This window comes from Phalangium opilio, unplaced genomic scaffold (assembly GCF_054372755.1).
Source record: "Phalangium opilio isolate 3A_F unplaced genomic scaffold, DU_Popi_V2 ptg000013l_1, whole genome shotgun sequence".
Lineage (NCBI taxonomy): Eukaryota > Metazoa > Arthropoda > Arachnida > Opiliones > Phalangiidae > Phalangium > Phalangium opilio.
This window is the reverse complement of record NW_028324148.1, coordinates 10,168,985-10,187,899: the sequence shown is the minus strand read 5'-3', so window position 1 is coordinate 10,187,899 and position 18,915 is coordinate 10,168,985. Positions and strand designations below refer to the sequence as shown.

At 32.8% G+C, this 18,915-nt stretch overlaps 2 protein-coding genes across 2 annotated transcripts in view; both read left to right on the top strand.

Moving 5' to 3' along the window:
* LOC149708965 (G1/S-specific cyclin-D2-like) overlaps positions 1-13,088 on the top strand; it is a 52,075-nt gene extending 38,987 nt beyond the window's left edge. Inside the window, exons 4-5 of the mRNA XM_089864407.1 lie at positions 6,807-6,940; positions 8,861-13,088. Coding sequence (XP_089720533.1) covers positions 6,807-6,940; positions 8,861-9,046 — 320 coding nt within the window. The 3' untranslated portion in view covers positions 9,047-13,088. The remainder of the gene's footprint in view (positions 1-6,806; positions 6,941-8,860) is intronic.
* A 63-nt stretch (positions 13,089-13,151) lies between these two features.
* LOC149708964 (uncharacterized) lies at positions 13,152-18,139 on the top strand. Its single transcript, XM_089864408.1, has 6 exons — positions 13,152-14,626; positions 14,681-14,893; positions 16,590-16,676; positions 16,862-17,059; positions 17,121-17,213; positions 17,879-18,139. The coding sequence occupies exons 2-6, from the start codon at positions 14,848-14,850 to the stop codon at positions 18,046-18,048; spliced, it is 594 nt and encodes a 197-aa protein (XP_089720534.1). The 5' UTR covers positions 13,152-14,626; positions 14,681-14,847; the 3' UTR covers positions 18,049-18,139.
* Positions 18,140-18,915: the final 776 nt, after the last annotated feature.

Sequence of the window (18,915 nt, the reverse complement as noted above, 5' to 3'; positions counted from 1 at the left end):
CATATTAACTTTTTCTGATATCACCACTTAGCGTAAAATAGAATTTAAAATTTTTAACTACTGTTTTGGATATTTAAAAAATAGGAAAAAGATCCCCATTCTCAAATTGAGTCAATGCATTAGTACTTTCAAGGTATACCCTAATCAAATAAAGGTGGATTTTATAGGCGAAACTAAGCTTGTTGTTAATGGCAATTTTCTTACCTTATAAGAAATACCTGCGGGTTACGCTTGTAAGAGGGGCCATTTAGCTCGCGTACGCTTATTCCCGCAAATCTGTTTGCCAATGGGACAACTTGAATAATCAGATATTGATAGCCGTATCCAATAGGGCGAACTCGCTCGGGATAAATCCAGAATACGACAATCTCCTCTGGCTTAAAGGGCAGTCTAGGATTTTTTATAGACGACCCAGGTACTCCTACCTGGGAAAAATATTGATTCTTCAACGTGGGCCATTACTTCTTTTCTTGGTCGAAATCCACATTCCATCGCTTATTATAGTCGCTTGAATAGTTTTCTCTCTGCACCGCGAAGTTTTGGTTCTCCCTGCACCCGCGCGGCGCCCCTTCAACTACTTGTAAGACCAGGGCGGTATAATGGGTGCAAAAATTTGGTACCTGTTGCCATTCAAGGAGGGGTAAAAGGAGAAGCCGAAATAGTCGACATAGCTGCGGCGTGGGTCCGAAGATATAGCCTGGGAAAAACGCCAGATCTACAACGTGATTGAAGTCGCCATTCAGTTTTTTTCTTCCTATAAGGAAATATGCCATGCCGATCGAAATGGGTTCAATTACATTTCAAGAAAAGGCGCGCTCATTGAGAAGCATTCCGATGTTGGCTATGTCTGTCTTGGGTGCTTTCCCAAGAAATGTGTTCCACCATTTTTGACAATTGTTATTGGGATTAGGATATATCGCTCTTAGTTACACTGCTGCGTAGAAAATGTTGCACAATTCTACCAATTACAATTGGTTTTGTCGAGAAATGTTTATCGGTTTAAATTTCATAGTTTTTGGGAAGCAATAAAGGGTGCTTCTTTCGAAAGAAATGTTCCACCCCTTCGGACAATTGTTATTGGGATTAGAATGTATCGTTCTTGGTTGTATTGCTGCGATGAAAACGTAGCTCAATAATCTAACAATTGCAGTTGGTTTTGTCGAGAAATGTTTATGGGTTTAAATTTCATAGTTTTCTTCATGTTTTTTCGACCAGTTTCGGCAATTGTTATTGGTATTAGATATCGCTCTTAAAATTACTTCTGAAAAGCAAATATTATGAAAGAATCTACAGTTTCAATGTGATTAGTTGAGAATAGTTGAGTTTGTTTATGAAATAAAATTTTATAATTTTGGGAAACAATAACGGGTGCTTCTTTCTAAAGAAATGCTCGACTAGTTTCGACAATTGTTATTGGGATTAAATATCGCTCTACAAATTACTTCAGTAAAGTAAATGTTGGATAAGAATCTAATTTCAATTAGATTCTTAGTCGTGAATTGTTGGATATGTTTATGGATTGAAATTTCATAGTTTTTGGGTAAACCATTTTTTTTTTGGTTCTAAATTCCAATTTCTGAAATATAGGGAGATAGGCATAGTAACCTTTTTTCGTTGTCCAATTCGAATATTGCAAAATCTGTGAGTTGAATGCCAGGTCGACTTATACTAACCAGACTACGGAGAATTTACATAATATGTGGGTAATCAGTTTATGATATCGATTAAGTTTGATTCAAAAACAGTTACTTCAGATAATTTACAAATAAGGATAAATTTAAAATAATATAGATAATGAATATTAAATGCCAAGCACTTAATAATTAGTCGATTATCCACGCACATTTTTATAACGCAGTTCCCCAGTAATCTTATAAGAATATGTGATACATTTTCGAGTTATCCACGGTTCACTTTCCAGCTCTAGGTACAATTAGAACTTGCGAGATTCGCACCATGCTTTGTTTTTTCATCACTAACTATAAACCCCTTAATCGTTTCTCAAATTAATGTCTAAATTTGTTAAAGGGAATTTTTATGTAAATGACGTTGGAATGAGAGTCAGTAGTAGTTCTAGTTAGCCAGAAGGCATGATTGTCGGCTACCTTTTTTGTCATATTTTTCCACTGGAGAGGAATTCTTCTAATCACGCCTAAAACCTGCTAGAAGAGCCTCTGGCTATCAGGAAAAAATTCTTTGTAAGGCCACCTAGGATGATCCATCAAGTCACAAGAATTACAGTTATCGTATAGTTTTCATTTCGTTTATAATATTCGACTGATGAACGTTCATCCATTTACTACGTTTATTTGCAAAAACTTTTATTCCACTAATGATTTTTGAAAGAATTTTAAATTATATTTCAATAAATTTTAAATTAAGGACTTCATACGATTTGCTTGAATGACAGCAATTTAAATAAATTGCCTGATTATTAAATCAGTTACTTTTAAGTATCATCAGTCTTGGTTCATAGCCAATTTTTATCACCTAAATCTTAAATGATATACCGGAACCTTTCCTCTGAAATGGTTATCACATTTTTAAGGAATGTAAACGCCTCGTTTTAGTAATTATAATTAAAAACACAATTTGAATAATTAAATGAAAATTTAGACGCAATTTTTCCAATCTAGCAATATTTAATAATAAGTATAACCAGATCCAGAGTCGGTCCTAGAATTCGAGCCCAAGTTTTTAGAATGGCGTGGCCTAGTAGGTGATACAATCATGTGTTACTAGTTCCATCTATAATTACCTCTAATGGTTGAATTAGTTTTTAAGTGATTCCTGGAAAGGAAACTGGCAAATGGCCATCGTGTTTCTGCAAATATACAGTAAGCTGACTTGACTTTGGTTGTTGGTCTGCTGGTAATTTAGAGAGCTTAGATTTCATTTTCACATTTTGTGGGGGAAATGGATCCTCACCATCACTGTAATTTTTACTACACGAAAACAACAGAATTACTAACCGTCATGCGCATAGGAATCTGGGTCTATGGCATTAACTTTACGCCCAAGTTTCAAAGCGATTTTTGTTACATAATTAACATCGTTCAGCGAGAAACAACGATCACGATAACCTCTATCACGTGGTACATGTGGCTGAACACGTCGAGAAAAACAGCTAACCTTTCGTTCAATAAGCATTCTGGTGGCCGAATTAATATTTTAATCACTTATGGAGCTATCAAAAGTTCATAAGATATGTTCTAAAAGTAGTACACTTCCTATACTTCGTAATGCTAGAGACTTACTGAAAGCTAGTTCGAAAACGAAACGAGAATTGACTACACGCCGTTTTGGAGTCCATATTCTTATTTACTCTATACTAAACCTTTGACAGCGCCTCCCAGGCGTTGCTTTACGAAAATCAATGACTTTTCAAGTATGTCACTTCACGTTCAGCTCCCAGTAACCAGTGACAAATTTATGGAACATATCTTATGAAATTATGGCGCTATTTATAACTTGATTACAATGCGCGATTTAACTCCGGAGAAAGGAATGCATTACGCCCAACACGTGTAATCGTTTTGTCCCTTTACAATTCCGTCCGTAACCAGTATGTTTGGCTTCTATATTATATCAGACAACAACCGCATTACAAACCGTGAAAAACTACAGTTCATTAAAAGTAGTGATATTCATTACATAAGCGTGATAAAGCAGGCAAATGAAATCTCGATTTCACGGATTAGGGGTGGTGGCATTTCAACACAATTATAAAGAGATAATTGGACCTTTAATGGTAATTCTTTTGGACACCATATATAATAAGGTAGATGGAATGTTCTCTCCTTGACGGCTTATGATGTATAAAAACCGAGGGGATATTCACTCTCAGATTCCTTGTACACCGATTAAGTGTCGCTTATAATAGTTTTAACATTGCCAGGCTTTTTATCTCTCCGAGTGACGATAACGTCACGGAGAGGTATTACTCTGGACATGTCTGTGTGTGTCACCGCGTTCGCAGCTGGCAAATCGGAGCAAACGCGTTCGCAGAAAGCAATATTTGTTTCTTCTGCATTATCATCGTTAGGATTAAGAAGTACGCGGTAGAGCTCGACATTATCTATCAATTATCCACTTTATTTTATCTTTATCCATACCCGAAAATTATCCACAGAACTTTATGTTAAATCCTATTATAATCCACACAATTGTTCATAAATAATCGGTTATCGACCAATTTGTGGATAATTGATCGAAAATGCCGAGCTCTAGTACGCGGCGATCGACTAGGGTTACGAGAAACGTCTAGAATCCCAATGGCAGGGTTTCCACAAAAGGTTCAGGCAATTGCGGGTATTCTTATTATTTACTGTGAATTAATCGCCTTTGAGGTTATATACCCTAAATTTCCAAAAATTGTTAAAGAGGCATACGCTTGAATTCAAACGTCAAAAATAGCTATGTTTAAAACGATTTCAGGAAAAAAATTCTTAAAACGATATAACTAGAGTTAAGGTAAATTAATGACGATTAAAATAATTACGATCAATTATATTTATAAAATTATTCAACAAAAACCCCTCTTAGTTGCGTCTCGACTCTGAGAGGTTTATTTTGGTTTCCCAACTTGTTAAGATTTCGAGGATCATGTTTAATAGTTCATTCTAAGGTACTGAGTGGCTAGTCCCTCGTAAAAAAACACCAATTTTTGGCGAACATTTTTTTCCTCTGGCAAAATGGCTGCCTCCTCCTCATCCTCCTCCCGTTTATGTCCGTTATTTCTCGGTCGGAAAATTTTTAGCAAGTCTGGGAAGGAGCGAGTTATGGAGGGTTGAGAAAGTCTGGAATGTGACCCAGCGAGTTTGTGTTGAAAAGCGCAGCACTCGCTTGAATTTAATTTTTTTTCTCTATTCCTTTTTTAAACCAAAGGGGCGGGTAGTTCTCTCTACAAAGATTGGAATCCGTAGATATCGTGAAAAAAAAATAAAGAACTAGATAGACTGTAAAATGGTTAGAGCGTGCGCTGATTAGATGGTCATATAACCTTTAGCACCATCTACCTCGTGATAGTCCAATTAGAATACCGTAATTTCAGGTGGCGTTATTAACAATTTTCTGGGTAATTGTTAATTATCCAAGCTTGGTTTGATACGCAATATCTGTTGATAAAGTTTGAATAAGGCTTCAATGAAATATCAGAGATTCAAAGATTGAAACTAGTCTGAACACTGTTATTAGATATATTCTAAAACAAGTGTGAAATACGACGTGTTTCTAAAAGAAATTCTACAGCAAATTTAGAATAATATCTATTAAGTGTAAAGGAACCTTAAAAGAACAGCCTTTTTCAAAAATTATGAGAAAATATTAAAAAAATAAATAAATAAATAAATAATTGATATTTTATTTCAAAATTGTAAACATTAATTAGTATTAAAGACGAAGACTACTGCGCCGCCATTTTTAGAGGTGTCTGCTAGCCAGAACTCGCACCGGATTGATTAAACCAATCCTGTAGGGGCGATTATGGAATTCTGGCTAGCAGACGCCTCTAAACATGGCGGCGCAGTAGTCTTCGTTTTTAATACTAATTAAATGTTAATTATTTTGCAATAAAAGATCATTTTTTTAATATTTAGAAAAAGACCGTTCTTTTAAGGGATAAAGTGTAGAGTGAGAATATTTTCCTTTAAGCGCCCGCGCAACAGGCAATATTTTATTTCAACTAGTTGGGTCAATTAATTGAAACAGTTTGTTAGCCCACGCTGGTAAAAGAGTATAAAATCTAACGTTCAATTTATATCAATGGCAAATCATTGTACTTTATGTTAGGCCCATTCGTAAGCCTTGCGTTTAAACACGATTACTAGTAACTGAAAGGAAAGAGAATACGACGTACAAATTTTTCTCGTGCGAAAATAAGGCAAACTCCATCGCAGTGCAACTTGTTTTTAAAAAATAATTTGCACTTGTTCTAGCACATAAAAACACATGGTGGGAGTTAAAAATAATTAAGTGATAAATATAATATTTTCTTCTTTACGCTCCATGCAAGAGTTTGAAAATTGCAGGAAAGGAGTATTATAACAATTAGTTACATCACTTTTAACTTTTCTACTGAAGTAGACGATATATATTTTCCCTGGATATCAATCAATCCGATGGTAACCATGAATACATTATTATGATAACATTGAAATTATGGAGTGTGTAATTGCGTGTTACAAGAAATAACAACATTGTTAAATTGCCCAGTGTCTGCAGTAACCACTTATACTCTGTTTCGCTTTCATGAAATCGGTTGATGCAGTACATATAATCATCTTTCCTGTTCTTAATTGTGTAAGACATTTTTTTGGTTAACTGGTTATCCAAACACGTTCTCCCATTATTGGGGGTCATACACTAATTGTTAGGTTTTGTCACGCTTCATTTTAACATCGTTAAAGTGTCTCGAATGTTTTTCTAGTGTGTGCTTTAGTGAACGTGGTTAGACGCTTCGCAGCTGTATGGAAGCTGCAGTTTGACAAATAATTTGTTTACATTGTTGAGGATAGAGCTGTACCGAATTGGAATGACAGTTTTGGTTGAGGTTAACAGGAATTACGCTTAAATAAACGTAAAACCCTTGGTTAGTTAATTTCTTCATGAAATCGTAAAAATTTAATATGAAAGCAACGAATTAAATTTCTAGAATTGCCTTTGAAGTTCTCTTGTTATAAAAATTATTCTGTTACAATTTGGATCGTACAAAAATGTTCATGACTATTTAAACGTAATTTTATAGGAAGTTGTTTTTAATGATTCTGATTAATTAAGAGTGCTTAATTTAATTTTTTCCGTTACAGATTTCAAGTTCTCGATGTACCCTCCATCGATGATTTCCGCCGCTAGTCTTGGAGCTGCTGTCTTGGGTTTGACCAGGCAATGGACCGCATCGGAACTATTAGAACAATTAAATAGAATTACAGGCATTGAAGTGGTAAGCATACTTAATTCATCATTATATTTCCTGTATTTAGATTGACATCCTTAATGGTGGTAATTTATACCAAAGGCCTCAATAAGGGTGCTTTAGCAAAAATAGAAACTGCGAAACTGTATTATATCCAATTTCAACACTAAACAAGTCCTAAGCGTTGAATAATTACAATTTCTTTCTCTAAATAAATCTGGTCTTTGCCAAAACAACTAAATGATATTTAGACAGAAAGAATAGCTATAACACCGGTTAAACCAGAGCCCTTGGCCATAACCATCCATTCCTTTACTCGCTTCGGAACACGAGTCAAAGTCCAAAACTCTCCCAAATATTTCTGAAAGAGAAGCAAAACACTAAAAAGCTATAGTATTTGCAGTTGCGTACACACAGTACACTTCGTTTCTTGCAGTAATAAATTGCTCGTGTTGAACTTGTCTCTCCCTTCTCATTGAGCATTAAGGCTTCTATCTATCTTCAGGACCATCAGCTATTCTGGAAGAGCCACCCCCCCCTCTTACCGCACCCTCCTCCATTTAGTATCCCCATCTTTTCCCCTAGAATTCTCGGAAAAACTTCAGAAAGCGGCGTTTTTCCTTTTTTCAAAGTCCCAATGTATTGAATTTCTACGAGCCACTGAAAGACACCGTTTTGACGTAGAGCGGCTCAAAATCTCGCTTCGCGCCACAAAATTTGACCCCTCGCTACGCAAGCTTCACCACCCCTGCTTAAGCATGGCAACTTAGCTTAGTATTAGCCGGTTTAAATACAAACTTTAAAAAATTCGAAAAACAATATATATATTTTGAACGTGGAAGTTTAATTTTTGAGAATTACTTTAGTTTTATCACTTTAGTCGCATTTATATTCCTCACTTAATGAACTCATTTCTCTCCTCATTTGAAATCAAAATCATTGAATTTAATATTGAATAAAAAACACTGAAAATAATTTGAAGAAGTTTTTCGTACTCGTTTTTTTTTCAGTGGAAAAAAAGGCCGAACTCCGCGTGAGGTCGTATTTTTTTTTTTTTTTTTTTTTTTTCGTTCCATCAAGGGCTCAAGGGCAAATGTTCTAAACTCCATTCCGTTTTTCTTAAGCCAAGTACCCGCTTCAAGCTTAAACGGGTGCTGAAGAAGGGTGTGAGTCTAAACCCCACAGTAAAAAAACTTTTACATCTAGCGACCTGTTACCAAGTTTAGTTGTAGCGGATTTTGTTCGTATATGGATGGCCCAAGAACATTTTTGGGAAACTACCAATAGGCTATATTTTATATTCATTCTAAAAAGATATTGTAGCTTAGACACATCGCGCCCTCTATTGAGATTACGTTGAAATTACTGCAGAGAAATTTCTGGAAAATAGTTTCCTTATTGGAAATTTCACCGGTTGTCTTTTGATGTGGAAATAAACGTTAAATAATTTTTATTTATTTATTAATAATATCATTAAAATTCACAGAAAGTTCTGTAATTTTTCGCAATAGAACCAAATTTTAAAATTTAAATATAAGAATTTTTTCCCATATTTAAGTTGAATAACACGTGACTGAGTGGCATGTGAATTCCAATGATAATTAGCTAATAAGTCAGACTGAAGTAAAGGGGTTTTTCATTCCTACTTCTATTAAGAAATGAATTCGTGGTTCCTTTTAAAATAAAAACGTGGAATGCTTATCAAGTTTTTGGCTTTGTGAAAGTGCAATTACTTTGAAAAATTACCATTATATTGTATTACGAGGGGAAACCGTTCTTCAAAGCCTATATACTAAAGTTTGCGAGGCACTAATGAAGTCCCATTTGAACTTGAAGTTCCCAGAAAACTCAAATTAAGTCTCTAAATTAAGAGAAGTGGTTTCCTCTTCACTATGTTTGCCCTAACTAGTAAAATAGAAAAGAACTCACGTATTTTAACTATTTCAGGATTGTCTGAGAGAATGTTTGGAACAAATCGAAACGATGCTTCAAGACAGGAGAAACGCCAGTCAATCGGGAATGGACGAATGTTCGGACATTAGCGACAAAAACAAGTTATCGTCCCAGAATAGCCAAGATTCTCCTACCTCATTGGCCGAGACTCCGACTGACGTCCAAGATGTCCGGCTCTGACGCGATAGATAATAAAATATTGTGAAATATTGCACCGGATGCAGCCTCAAACTACAAGTGGAAATAGTGTAGCGAAGATTGTGATAAAAAGCCCTAGTTTTGAATATCGAAAGGCCCGTGTAAAAGACGAATATGTTTTAAATTAAGTGAAAAAAATACTGCCGTTTCATTTGCGTATTTCAACACTATAACTAGTCATATTGCAGTTTTTTTTTAATAAATTGTAAATTTCGGTTTAAATTTCCTCGTTTATCAGTTCCACTATTTTTATATATACGATTTTAGGCCACCTTTTCAATTAAAATTACCATCTTCTTTGGACATGTCGCGATTTAGTGTAAGCCTCTGATAGTTTTCAGAGGCATTAAATAGTGAAAGTCAACGCTTTTGAATAAATTTAACTAATATTAAGTGTCAGATGAATGGGACATACCTTCGTTTATATGACAAAGTCAAATGTGCCTTTCAACAACAACAAGAAAAAAAGAAAAAAAAAAGCCTGGACATTTTTATACAATTCCCGGGTATTCCTAAATGAATAATGAAAGATATTTTCGAATATGAATGTTTTATTTTAATACGAACAATTTGTAGGACTATTTTTAATAATCGCGATGGTTTTTGATTTAAGAAATTAATTACTTTTTTTAATTTAGTTTTACATTTAATTGCTCTAGTTTTCTACAAAGAACAAGTGTGTAGGTACTGGAGATTTGGAAATTGTCAGCTTAATTATTTCACATTTATGTTCAAGTTTGTATAACCAGAGCTCATGGAAACACTTGGAATTAAGATTAAATTAAATTTCTAGGATTTAAATTGTTGTTAATAAAATAATCATTTTTTTTAAACTTATCTATGATTTTCCGGAAACATTACATTTCAATTTCTAAATACGGTATTTTAAGTTCAATGTAAAAGATCCTCTAAACAATCGGCAACTTTTCATCGCGTAACAAAAATTACAAAGCATTTAGAAAATTAAGCTGTTAATTAGCTAAAGTGTATAATATTTCATAATACTTGTACAATATTCAAATTATTTTCAAAAACATATGTTAAGCATATCATACATGAATTTGATATTAATGTACAGTATATTGGTTTATAAATAAGAAAAATATTCTATTCTATTCGAGTTGCCGAGAATGGCCACCGATATAATAGAGTTGGAGAAAAAACGTGTTTTAAAACATGTTGAACACTAGACGTTCTGCATTTTAATTTCGTTACTTCTATAGTTCTTAATATCTGAGTACACGTTTTTCGATCAATTTCCTAAATTCTCATTTGTAAACGAATTTCTTAATCTACTGAACTATATAACATTTTACTCTCATAGTCAAATTTGAAAAAGAATTTGTACAGCTCTGTTATAGCGTATTAGGAACCGGTGTACAATAATTCGGTTAATTAGGTTTAAAATCAAAAAAATGTTGCAGGAAGAGAAATTTGAAGTTTAAATATTAAATATGATATCTGCATAACTAACGTAAGAACAATAAATATGACACTAAGTGATTTGCATTTATTTGCGTTTCTTTCCGAGTAAACATGATTTCCACTTACTCACTTGCATTTTGCGAAAAAAGTACGTTTAAGTGGTCCCTGGTGAGGAAAGGTCAATCGGATTAAGTAATGAAATGTTATAGAATTTCCCACAATGGTTCATCCGGTTTTCACACAAAAACTAATGTAAAGCTAAGAAACTTGGCATTATGACAATGAAAAGTGTCACCAATATTGTTAGTATGTTAGTTATGATTGATAAGCTAATCAATATATCAATAATTGTCTATTTTAATTCAAATTTACTTAATATTTCAAGTGTTTCCTAGTTCTCAATTTACAATAAATATGATTGTTCAAAATGAAAAAGCTATCAACTGTTGAAGAACGTACGTTTACATTTCAAACCCGAGTGGCATTTCTAATTCTTTTATAATTAATTTTCTTTGATGATTAATTCACATAAGTGAAAAAAAAAACTTGTTAAAATGAAACGTTGATTGAATTTTATTATCTTATCGATAATACGAGATAAGTAGTCTCACATACTGTAGGCCAATTTTGTAGCCATTATACAAAAAAAATCTATAAATATATATATATATATATAAAAATGATTTTAGAATTTAGCTTGTTTGAGCGTAACTTTTAGAAAGATATACAAGTATCGATTTACGAAAAACGATTTCGTTTCGTTGGAAATGTACTTAATTCGCAAAGACAATACAGAAAACTGACAGTCAACCGTATATATTTTTTTTTGTTAAATTGTATAATGTAAACAGATGAAATAGTTCTATTTTTTGGCTGATATTTCATGATAGAACATTTTGATTTTGATTTGGCAAAATTTTATTTTGCAAAATATTTGTCTCAGAATCTAGAACCGACTGAATTACATGTTTTTTCATGTTTCATAGCTCAAATTATATATATTGACTGATTTTTTTTTAAATATTCAAAAATTCAAATTTTATTCAAATGAATCCGAATAACAAATTAAATCTGTTGTCATAATGTTACTTTATATCGAAAATCAATAATTACATCAAAAATATGTTAGTGCCAAATCATGTTATTTGCCAGTTCAAACGCAGTTGTTTATATGCCTCTAAATCATCAAGAGAACATATAATTGACAAATTGTTAATAATTTGTACGATGTACCTAATTGGCTAACGTTACAATTTTCCATTCACAAATAATGTTCTTTCTATAATGAAATTTAAGCCATTTTTTAGTAGCTTTAAAACTTTTCAACTATCAGTTTAACATAATAACCAACTTTTTTTTAATAATATTTTGTTATTTAATATCTATTTTTTTCTGGATTACTAATTTACTAATTTAATTATTATCAAATATAGTCACAATAATTTCGATTTTAATTAACCAATCAAATTTGGTTTTTAGTTCCTTCATTAAGCCATGGGATGAATTATAAATTACTTTTGATCGACTAGCTCTTTATCAATTTCTAAACCTTAATATTAAATCAACTTTAAATTGCAAAAAAACAATACTGAAGTTAACGAATAATGATACTTTAAAGCATAATTGGTGGAAAACTACGTTTAATTTTTAATTTTTGGATCTTGGTTGGTATAATGAATTGAAACTGTGAGCAGGAATGAATTACTGGCAGGTAATATCTATTCCGGTATCACTTCGAATCCCTACCCTGGCAACGCCCTCACCGGTAAAATTTCTCATTAGTCTATGGCCCCCGTTTTCATGTCTGTATTGAGAATAGTAAGGCTGGCGGAATTTCATGAAAATTTATCCAAACTTATTTCCGTCGGGTGAGAGACCAAGAACAACTGAAATATTTTATATCTGACCAGTTTTCGAGAATTATGGGGGTAGAATCCAAATGGGGGAAAGTTTCAATAATCAAGTTTAGCTTCTAACTTCAAGTGATCCACTCCTGATTATAATCATACATTTTCAATGTTAAATTTACAGCGGTTAATCTTTAATTCTTTATAATATAAAAACACATTTAGTATCCATATATCCAAGGCATGTTTTACATGTCTTTCCCAAAACAGGCGTTACAGAAACCTCAACAATTACATACCTCAGATCTATCCTATACAGTCTGGTGTTAAATAAAAATAATTTACCATAAACAATTATGAAAAATCCGTTAATTGGGAAAACCGTTTGTAAAAGGTTAAAAATCGAAATTAGCACCGAATACAAAGCATCAGTCACTGAAGTTCCATATTATATATACGGGCATTTATTTTCTCAATCTAATATACTGTTTAAGCCATGTAAAACATCGAAGTTTAAAAAATATAAAGTCTTCGAAAAAATTAAGTACTTAAAAAACAAGACAAACCATTTTTGTATAAATTGTACATTCCTTATTTTATATTAAAATAGGATAAAACTACTACAATGCAATGTTATTATAGTATTGTCTGTTATTATTCAGATAAAACAAGACAATTGATTTCGCTTGATTTATTTTGTATAGATGATTAAATGCATTTCTTTTTTAATTATAATAAACCACTTTATTATACATGGTCTGTTATATTTTTCTAACCTATTAGGGAAGGGACCCGTCAGTACGTTTAGGTTACCACATTTTTAACCCAAACACCATAAGGCCCATTTATGAGATATATTGAAATGGTACACTAAATGTTACTTAGAGCTTTCGATTGTAGAACTAAACTGATTCAAATAATTGCGGAATCGAGTTACCTAATCTTTTCATTTAACTTTAGAGTGTTAATTAAGAATGTGACGCACTCCTGTAGGCCAAGCTAATGGGCGACAAAAATAAGGGAATTGTATGCCGACTATCCCGTGTCCGATAGAGGTGACTTATCCTAAATCCATCTTCCGTCACCACCTGTACAAACATCAACTCCTTTCTTGATTCATCTTGCGACCTAGCACCCCGTGTTGTGAAGTATTAGTAATTTAAAAAAAAAGCTAATCACAGTTCTCACTCTAAACTAATTTTGAAAATGGCGCGTGAAAATACTTATAATAATACTTATATATAATACTTGTCTTCGAGAGAAGTGTACCTCAAAGCGGAATAATTGTAACATGATTCTACTCAACATCAGAACATTTGGAGAAAGGTTACTAAACCGAATCACATAGTCTATTATTGCTCAACTATTTGCCAAGGCGCGCTTGTGGATTTTTTCCGACGTCAGGACGAGGTTTGTGGGTAGATTTCTGGGGATTTAGTACCAAACAGTTATATAATTCAACCCACGGTGCGATGCCCATCTAAAGTCTGATGAGCAGGAGAGCAAACGAAAAGGGTGAACCTGGGAAGAATCATGTTACGTAACTAAAGTATTTAGGGAATACAGAGTGTCACCCTTCTTCTATTATACCCTTCTGGTGGTACTAACAGCTACACATGCGATTTGTAACCTAGGGAGGTCAGGTACCTTGAACACGTCACTCGTTAGTGCGTCGCTTTGTGGTATTTTTATTGCCAATGTTAACAATGAAAGCGCAGTTTGAAACGTCCAGGGAGGGCAATTCCCCTTCATGTTTGAACTGTTTAGCATGTTTATAAATGCACGTTTTAAGAGCCATAAGCAAACTAGTTTTCGTAAAAAAGAAAGAAGAAGCCGGTCAACTAAAGGATCAGACAAAGCCTTCCAAGTATATTTTAAATTTGAGGTTGCGAATTCGATTCTCCAGGCTATTAGATGCCTTCGGGACAATAGCAGCATTTATGGCGAAGATACCATAATTCTAAAAGTTTTGTTCGTATTACTTTTATTTTCCAGAAATATGGTCTTACGCCTTTATCTAAATGTTATATATTTGCGTATGCCACTCATACACCAATGGCCATTAAACATAGATGAACTGGAATGATAGGCTAAAACCCACGTTCTTCTAATTCTTCTAACTATTTACGTTTGAGAAAGGGACCAAATAACGTCATATGGTACAGAGCTGATTGCTCGGACAATGAAGGTACAGAGAAATCGAGACTTGACGTTGTAAACATGATACTGCGTACTACAGGAGTATTTCACTCACACCGTGTGATACTTACTGTTATTTTATTTGCTATTGGTAAAAATAAATAATGAGTTAAAGTCTTTCACAGTGTGAACACAACTTTTTTAGATATTTGATTTGAAGACCGGATCTTCCTTATGAAACTAGTTCGTTGTCTCGAGTATTTGGGGTTAGTTAAATAAAAACAAAAAAATATTGTTCATCCTCGGCTCACCTTGCAGCAGAAGAGTTTAAAATTCTCTATAAATAGTATCACACTGAAGACTACGACAAAGATGGCTTTACGGAAGAATTTCGTATTTTACTCGACAATTATTTCAAGTAAAACAAAATTTTTATATTTTAACCAATGCTCTTCGGGTACATTTTTAATTTTAAAATAACTTTAAAATAAAACTTTTAACAATGAAAGCTGGTAGGAGTAATTTTTTGAATATTGAAATCTGGCGGGAGTTATTTTTTGAATATTTAAAGTTGGTAGGCCTAGGAGTAATATGTTGAATATTGAAAGCTGGTACGAGTAATTCTTTAATGTAAAAAGTTGGTAGGATTAATTAATACTTGGAATATTGCAAGCTGGTAGGAGTGATGTCTTGAATATTTAATGTTGGTAGAATTTATACATTTAATATTTAAAGCTGGTAGGAGTAATATCTTGAATATTTAAATAAAGCCGATAGAAGTTGAATATTGAATTCTATTAGGGATAATTTTTTAATGTTAAAAGTTGGTAGAATTAATACTTCCAATATTAAAAGCTTGTACGAGTAATTTTTTGAATGTTAAAAGTTGGTAGGATTAAAACTTCCAATATTAAAACCTAGTAGGAGTAATTTTTTGAATGTTAAAAGTTGGTATTATTAATATATTGAATATTGAAAGTCGGTAGGAGTAATTTTTTCAATGCTATAAGTTTGTAGGATTAAGACTTCCAATATTAAAAGCTGGTAGGAGTAATGTTTTGAATGTTAAAAGTTGGTAGGATTATAACTTCCAATATTAAAAGTTGGTAGGATTATAACTTCCAATATTAAAAGTTGGTAGGATTGTAACTTCCAATATTAAAAGTTGGTAGGATTATAACTTCCAATATTAAAAGTTGGCAGGATTATAACTTCCAATATTAAAAGTTGGTAGGATTATAACTTCCAATATTAAAAGTTGGTAGGATTATAACTTCCAATATTAAAAGTTGGTAGGATTATAACTTCCAATATTAAAAGTTGGTAGGATTATAACTTCCAATATTAAAAGTTGGTAGGATTATAACTTCCAATATTAAAAGTTGGTAGGATTATAACTTCCAATATTAAAAGTTGGTAGGATTATAACTTCCAATATTAAAAGTTGGTAGGATTATAACTTCCAATATTAAAAGTTGGTAGGATTATAACTTCCAATATTAAAAGTTGGTAGGATTATAACTTCCAATATTAAAAGTTGGTAGGATTATAACTTCCAATATTAAAAGTTGGTAGGATTATAACTTCCAATATTAAAAGTTGGTAGGATTATAACTTCCAATATTAAAAGTTGGTAGGATTATAACTTCCAATATTAAAAGTTGGTAGGATTATAACTTCCAATATTAAAAGTTGGTAGGATTATAACTTCCAATATTAAAAGTTGGTAAGAGTAAAATTTTGAATATTTAAAGCTGGTAGGAGTAATATCTTGAATATTTAAAGCTGGTAGGATTTATACTTTTACTATTAAAAGGTGTTAGGAGTAATATTTAAATGATAATTGGTAATTTCATTCTCTTTAAAAGAATTTTAATTGTAACAAAATTTTACTATTGGAAAATTTTATATTTTTTGATAAATCGGATAGCTATGGCTTGAAACGATTGTAAAACTTTATTAATAGAATCGGATCTATTAGTTTTTAATTCAAAATATTCAGTGAATTTTATATACAACCATAAATATAAATTAATTTAGTTCTTATATAACTTTTTATACACTACCTTGATAAAGAAGTTTTCTTTTTGGAGTTATGAAAAACATCTTTGCAGGTTTATACATACATGCAATGTTAACAGCGAGCATATCCGAGGAACCAAAATCAGCAGTTGAATCTTCACTCAATAGCACCAATATCGGTAAAACTTTAATTAATTACATTCGTTTTTTAAACTAACTACAGAAGGATACATGAAAGCAATTTGAGATATTCACAATTTTGTACAATTCTGTCGAACGAAAAGAAAAAAATCCGTCCCGGTGTAATTTCCTATAAAATTAGGATTAAAAGCATATGGTTCAGTTTTATTTTCAATTCATTTAGATTCGGAAGAAGCTGCTTGCATTTATGGAAAAATTGCCTATCGCCACGGTAGTCCCGTCAACAGCACAGACTTTTGTCAGCCATGTATTTGTTTCCACGGGAATATTATGTGTCGAGTAATTAAGTGCCCTGGAAAGCCATCTCCCGATTGTGTTGTAGCCGAATTGCACAATAGTTGTTGTCCTATTTTTGAATGTCGTAAGTATAGAAGAAATTAACCCAAAGTAGACGAGTTTTTAAAGCCTTGAAATTTACGCAGCTAAAGTGAAATTATTGCCTTCGAAGTCGCCGATGGTAGAAGGTCAAGAACAAGGGAGTAATAACACGAAAGAGGAATACAGTTTAGTAAAAGGTAAGAGTTTCGTTTCTGAAAAAGTTCGATAACATACAGCTTCTGTTGATAATTCCCAAATACGGATAAAGTGACGTGAATAATGTATAGATAATGCCGACTTCTTAACTGGCTTACGCTATTTAAACTGCTATTTAAAAAATTTACAAATTCCAATACTAGTTTTAAATGTCTAAAGAACTTTTTAATTTAAATTTCACTGTGGGTTTGCTATATGCCTCATACTTATAGATAGTATTATATGGTTATGATAGAAATGGACTCCTTTGAGGTTCTTAGTGATCTCAATGGACCCAACCAACAAATAAACAAGTTCGCTTGGTCTCGCCTCAATCTAAGGGACCGGATCACGTGACTATTAAGGTTGACTGTAGTACCATCTGTCGTTCAGTAACGAAAAGAATTCTCTTATTTTTCTGATTGGATTAAAGTCTGACTCTTGGGGTAAAACAGGTTCTGCGCATGGAAAAATCAAGCCAGATTATACCTTTCTCGCCTCAAACCCGAGAACAAGATCTGAGCCATTATAAAAATTCAAAAGATCTGTTGTTTGGGTCTATTCGAAATTTCCTGCAATTAAAAACTTTTTTATGGCTTAACGTCTTTTTAAAAACTCATTGCTTGGAATTTCAAATTAATCGTTGTATAATTTTCAATTTCGTAAGAATGTGAAGCTGCTGGTGGTCATTTCAAAGTGGACGAGAAGATTTCGTCTCTATCTGGCCCATGCCTTGAATGTCGGTGCATGTCAACTGGATTTATTCGATGTTTTCCTTTACCCTGCAAAGAAGAAGAACGCCAACCTCTTTTCTATCATAAAGAACTGTTTTTATAAAACATTAATAATATTTTCCTTTTTTACTGGTATATTTATTATATTTAAAGTAAATAAATTTGACTAAATTTTATATATTTTCAACTATTAACTCGTCAGTCTCCAACATTGTTTGTCACTTCCTAAACATTGTATTTTCTATTCAACAACACTGCTATTGTATGTCATAAGCCGTGGTTTATTGCTTGAATATTCTATGCATGTCTTTTCGATGTAATAAAAGGGGTACGCAACCCTCAGTATCGGGACATGCTAGGGGGTTGATACAGTGCCGTCTCTGCGCACTCTGATACAAAAAGGCTACAGCACAGGCGCCAAAAAGCGATATGTAGGGCAGTGTTATATAAATTATAATAATTCCCTGCTTTTTTCTCTAACTAGTTGCTACAAACGTTTCTAAAAGTATTGAATATTGTACAATATCCACGCTCACCCATTAACATCCTACGAATGTTCAACAAGTTTGTGAGTTTTAAATTTTTTAACTCAATGACGTTTTAACGACTGATCAGATTGGATGAAATTTGGCACGCTGGTAGATTAGGATACTTTTCATCATCCTGGTAAAAGGTTTCCGCAAGTAAATTTCGAGAGTTTTGCGCTTATTGCATCGAAATTCCTATTCCTACTTTTAAGATGTTAATGTGCTTTTAACATATAGGATACGTTTCCGTGGGATCAGTTCATCGTTTTTTAGAGCATTTGTTTTTGACTTTTTTGCTTTATCGTTTCATATTAATTTTTTAATTTTAAAGGTTTTGCGCTATAACGGCGAACAAACATAGCTGTTTTTCATTTCGGTTATTTCCCTTTCAATGAAATAAATTATTAATTTATATTTCTCTTCATTTATTCTTTACGTTTGCG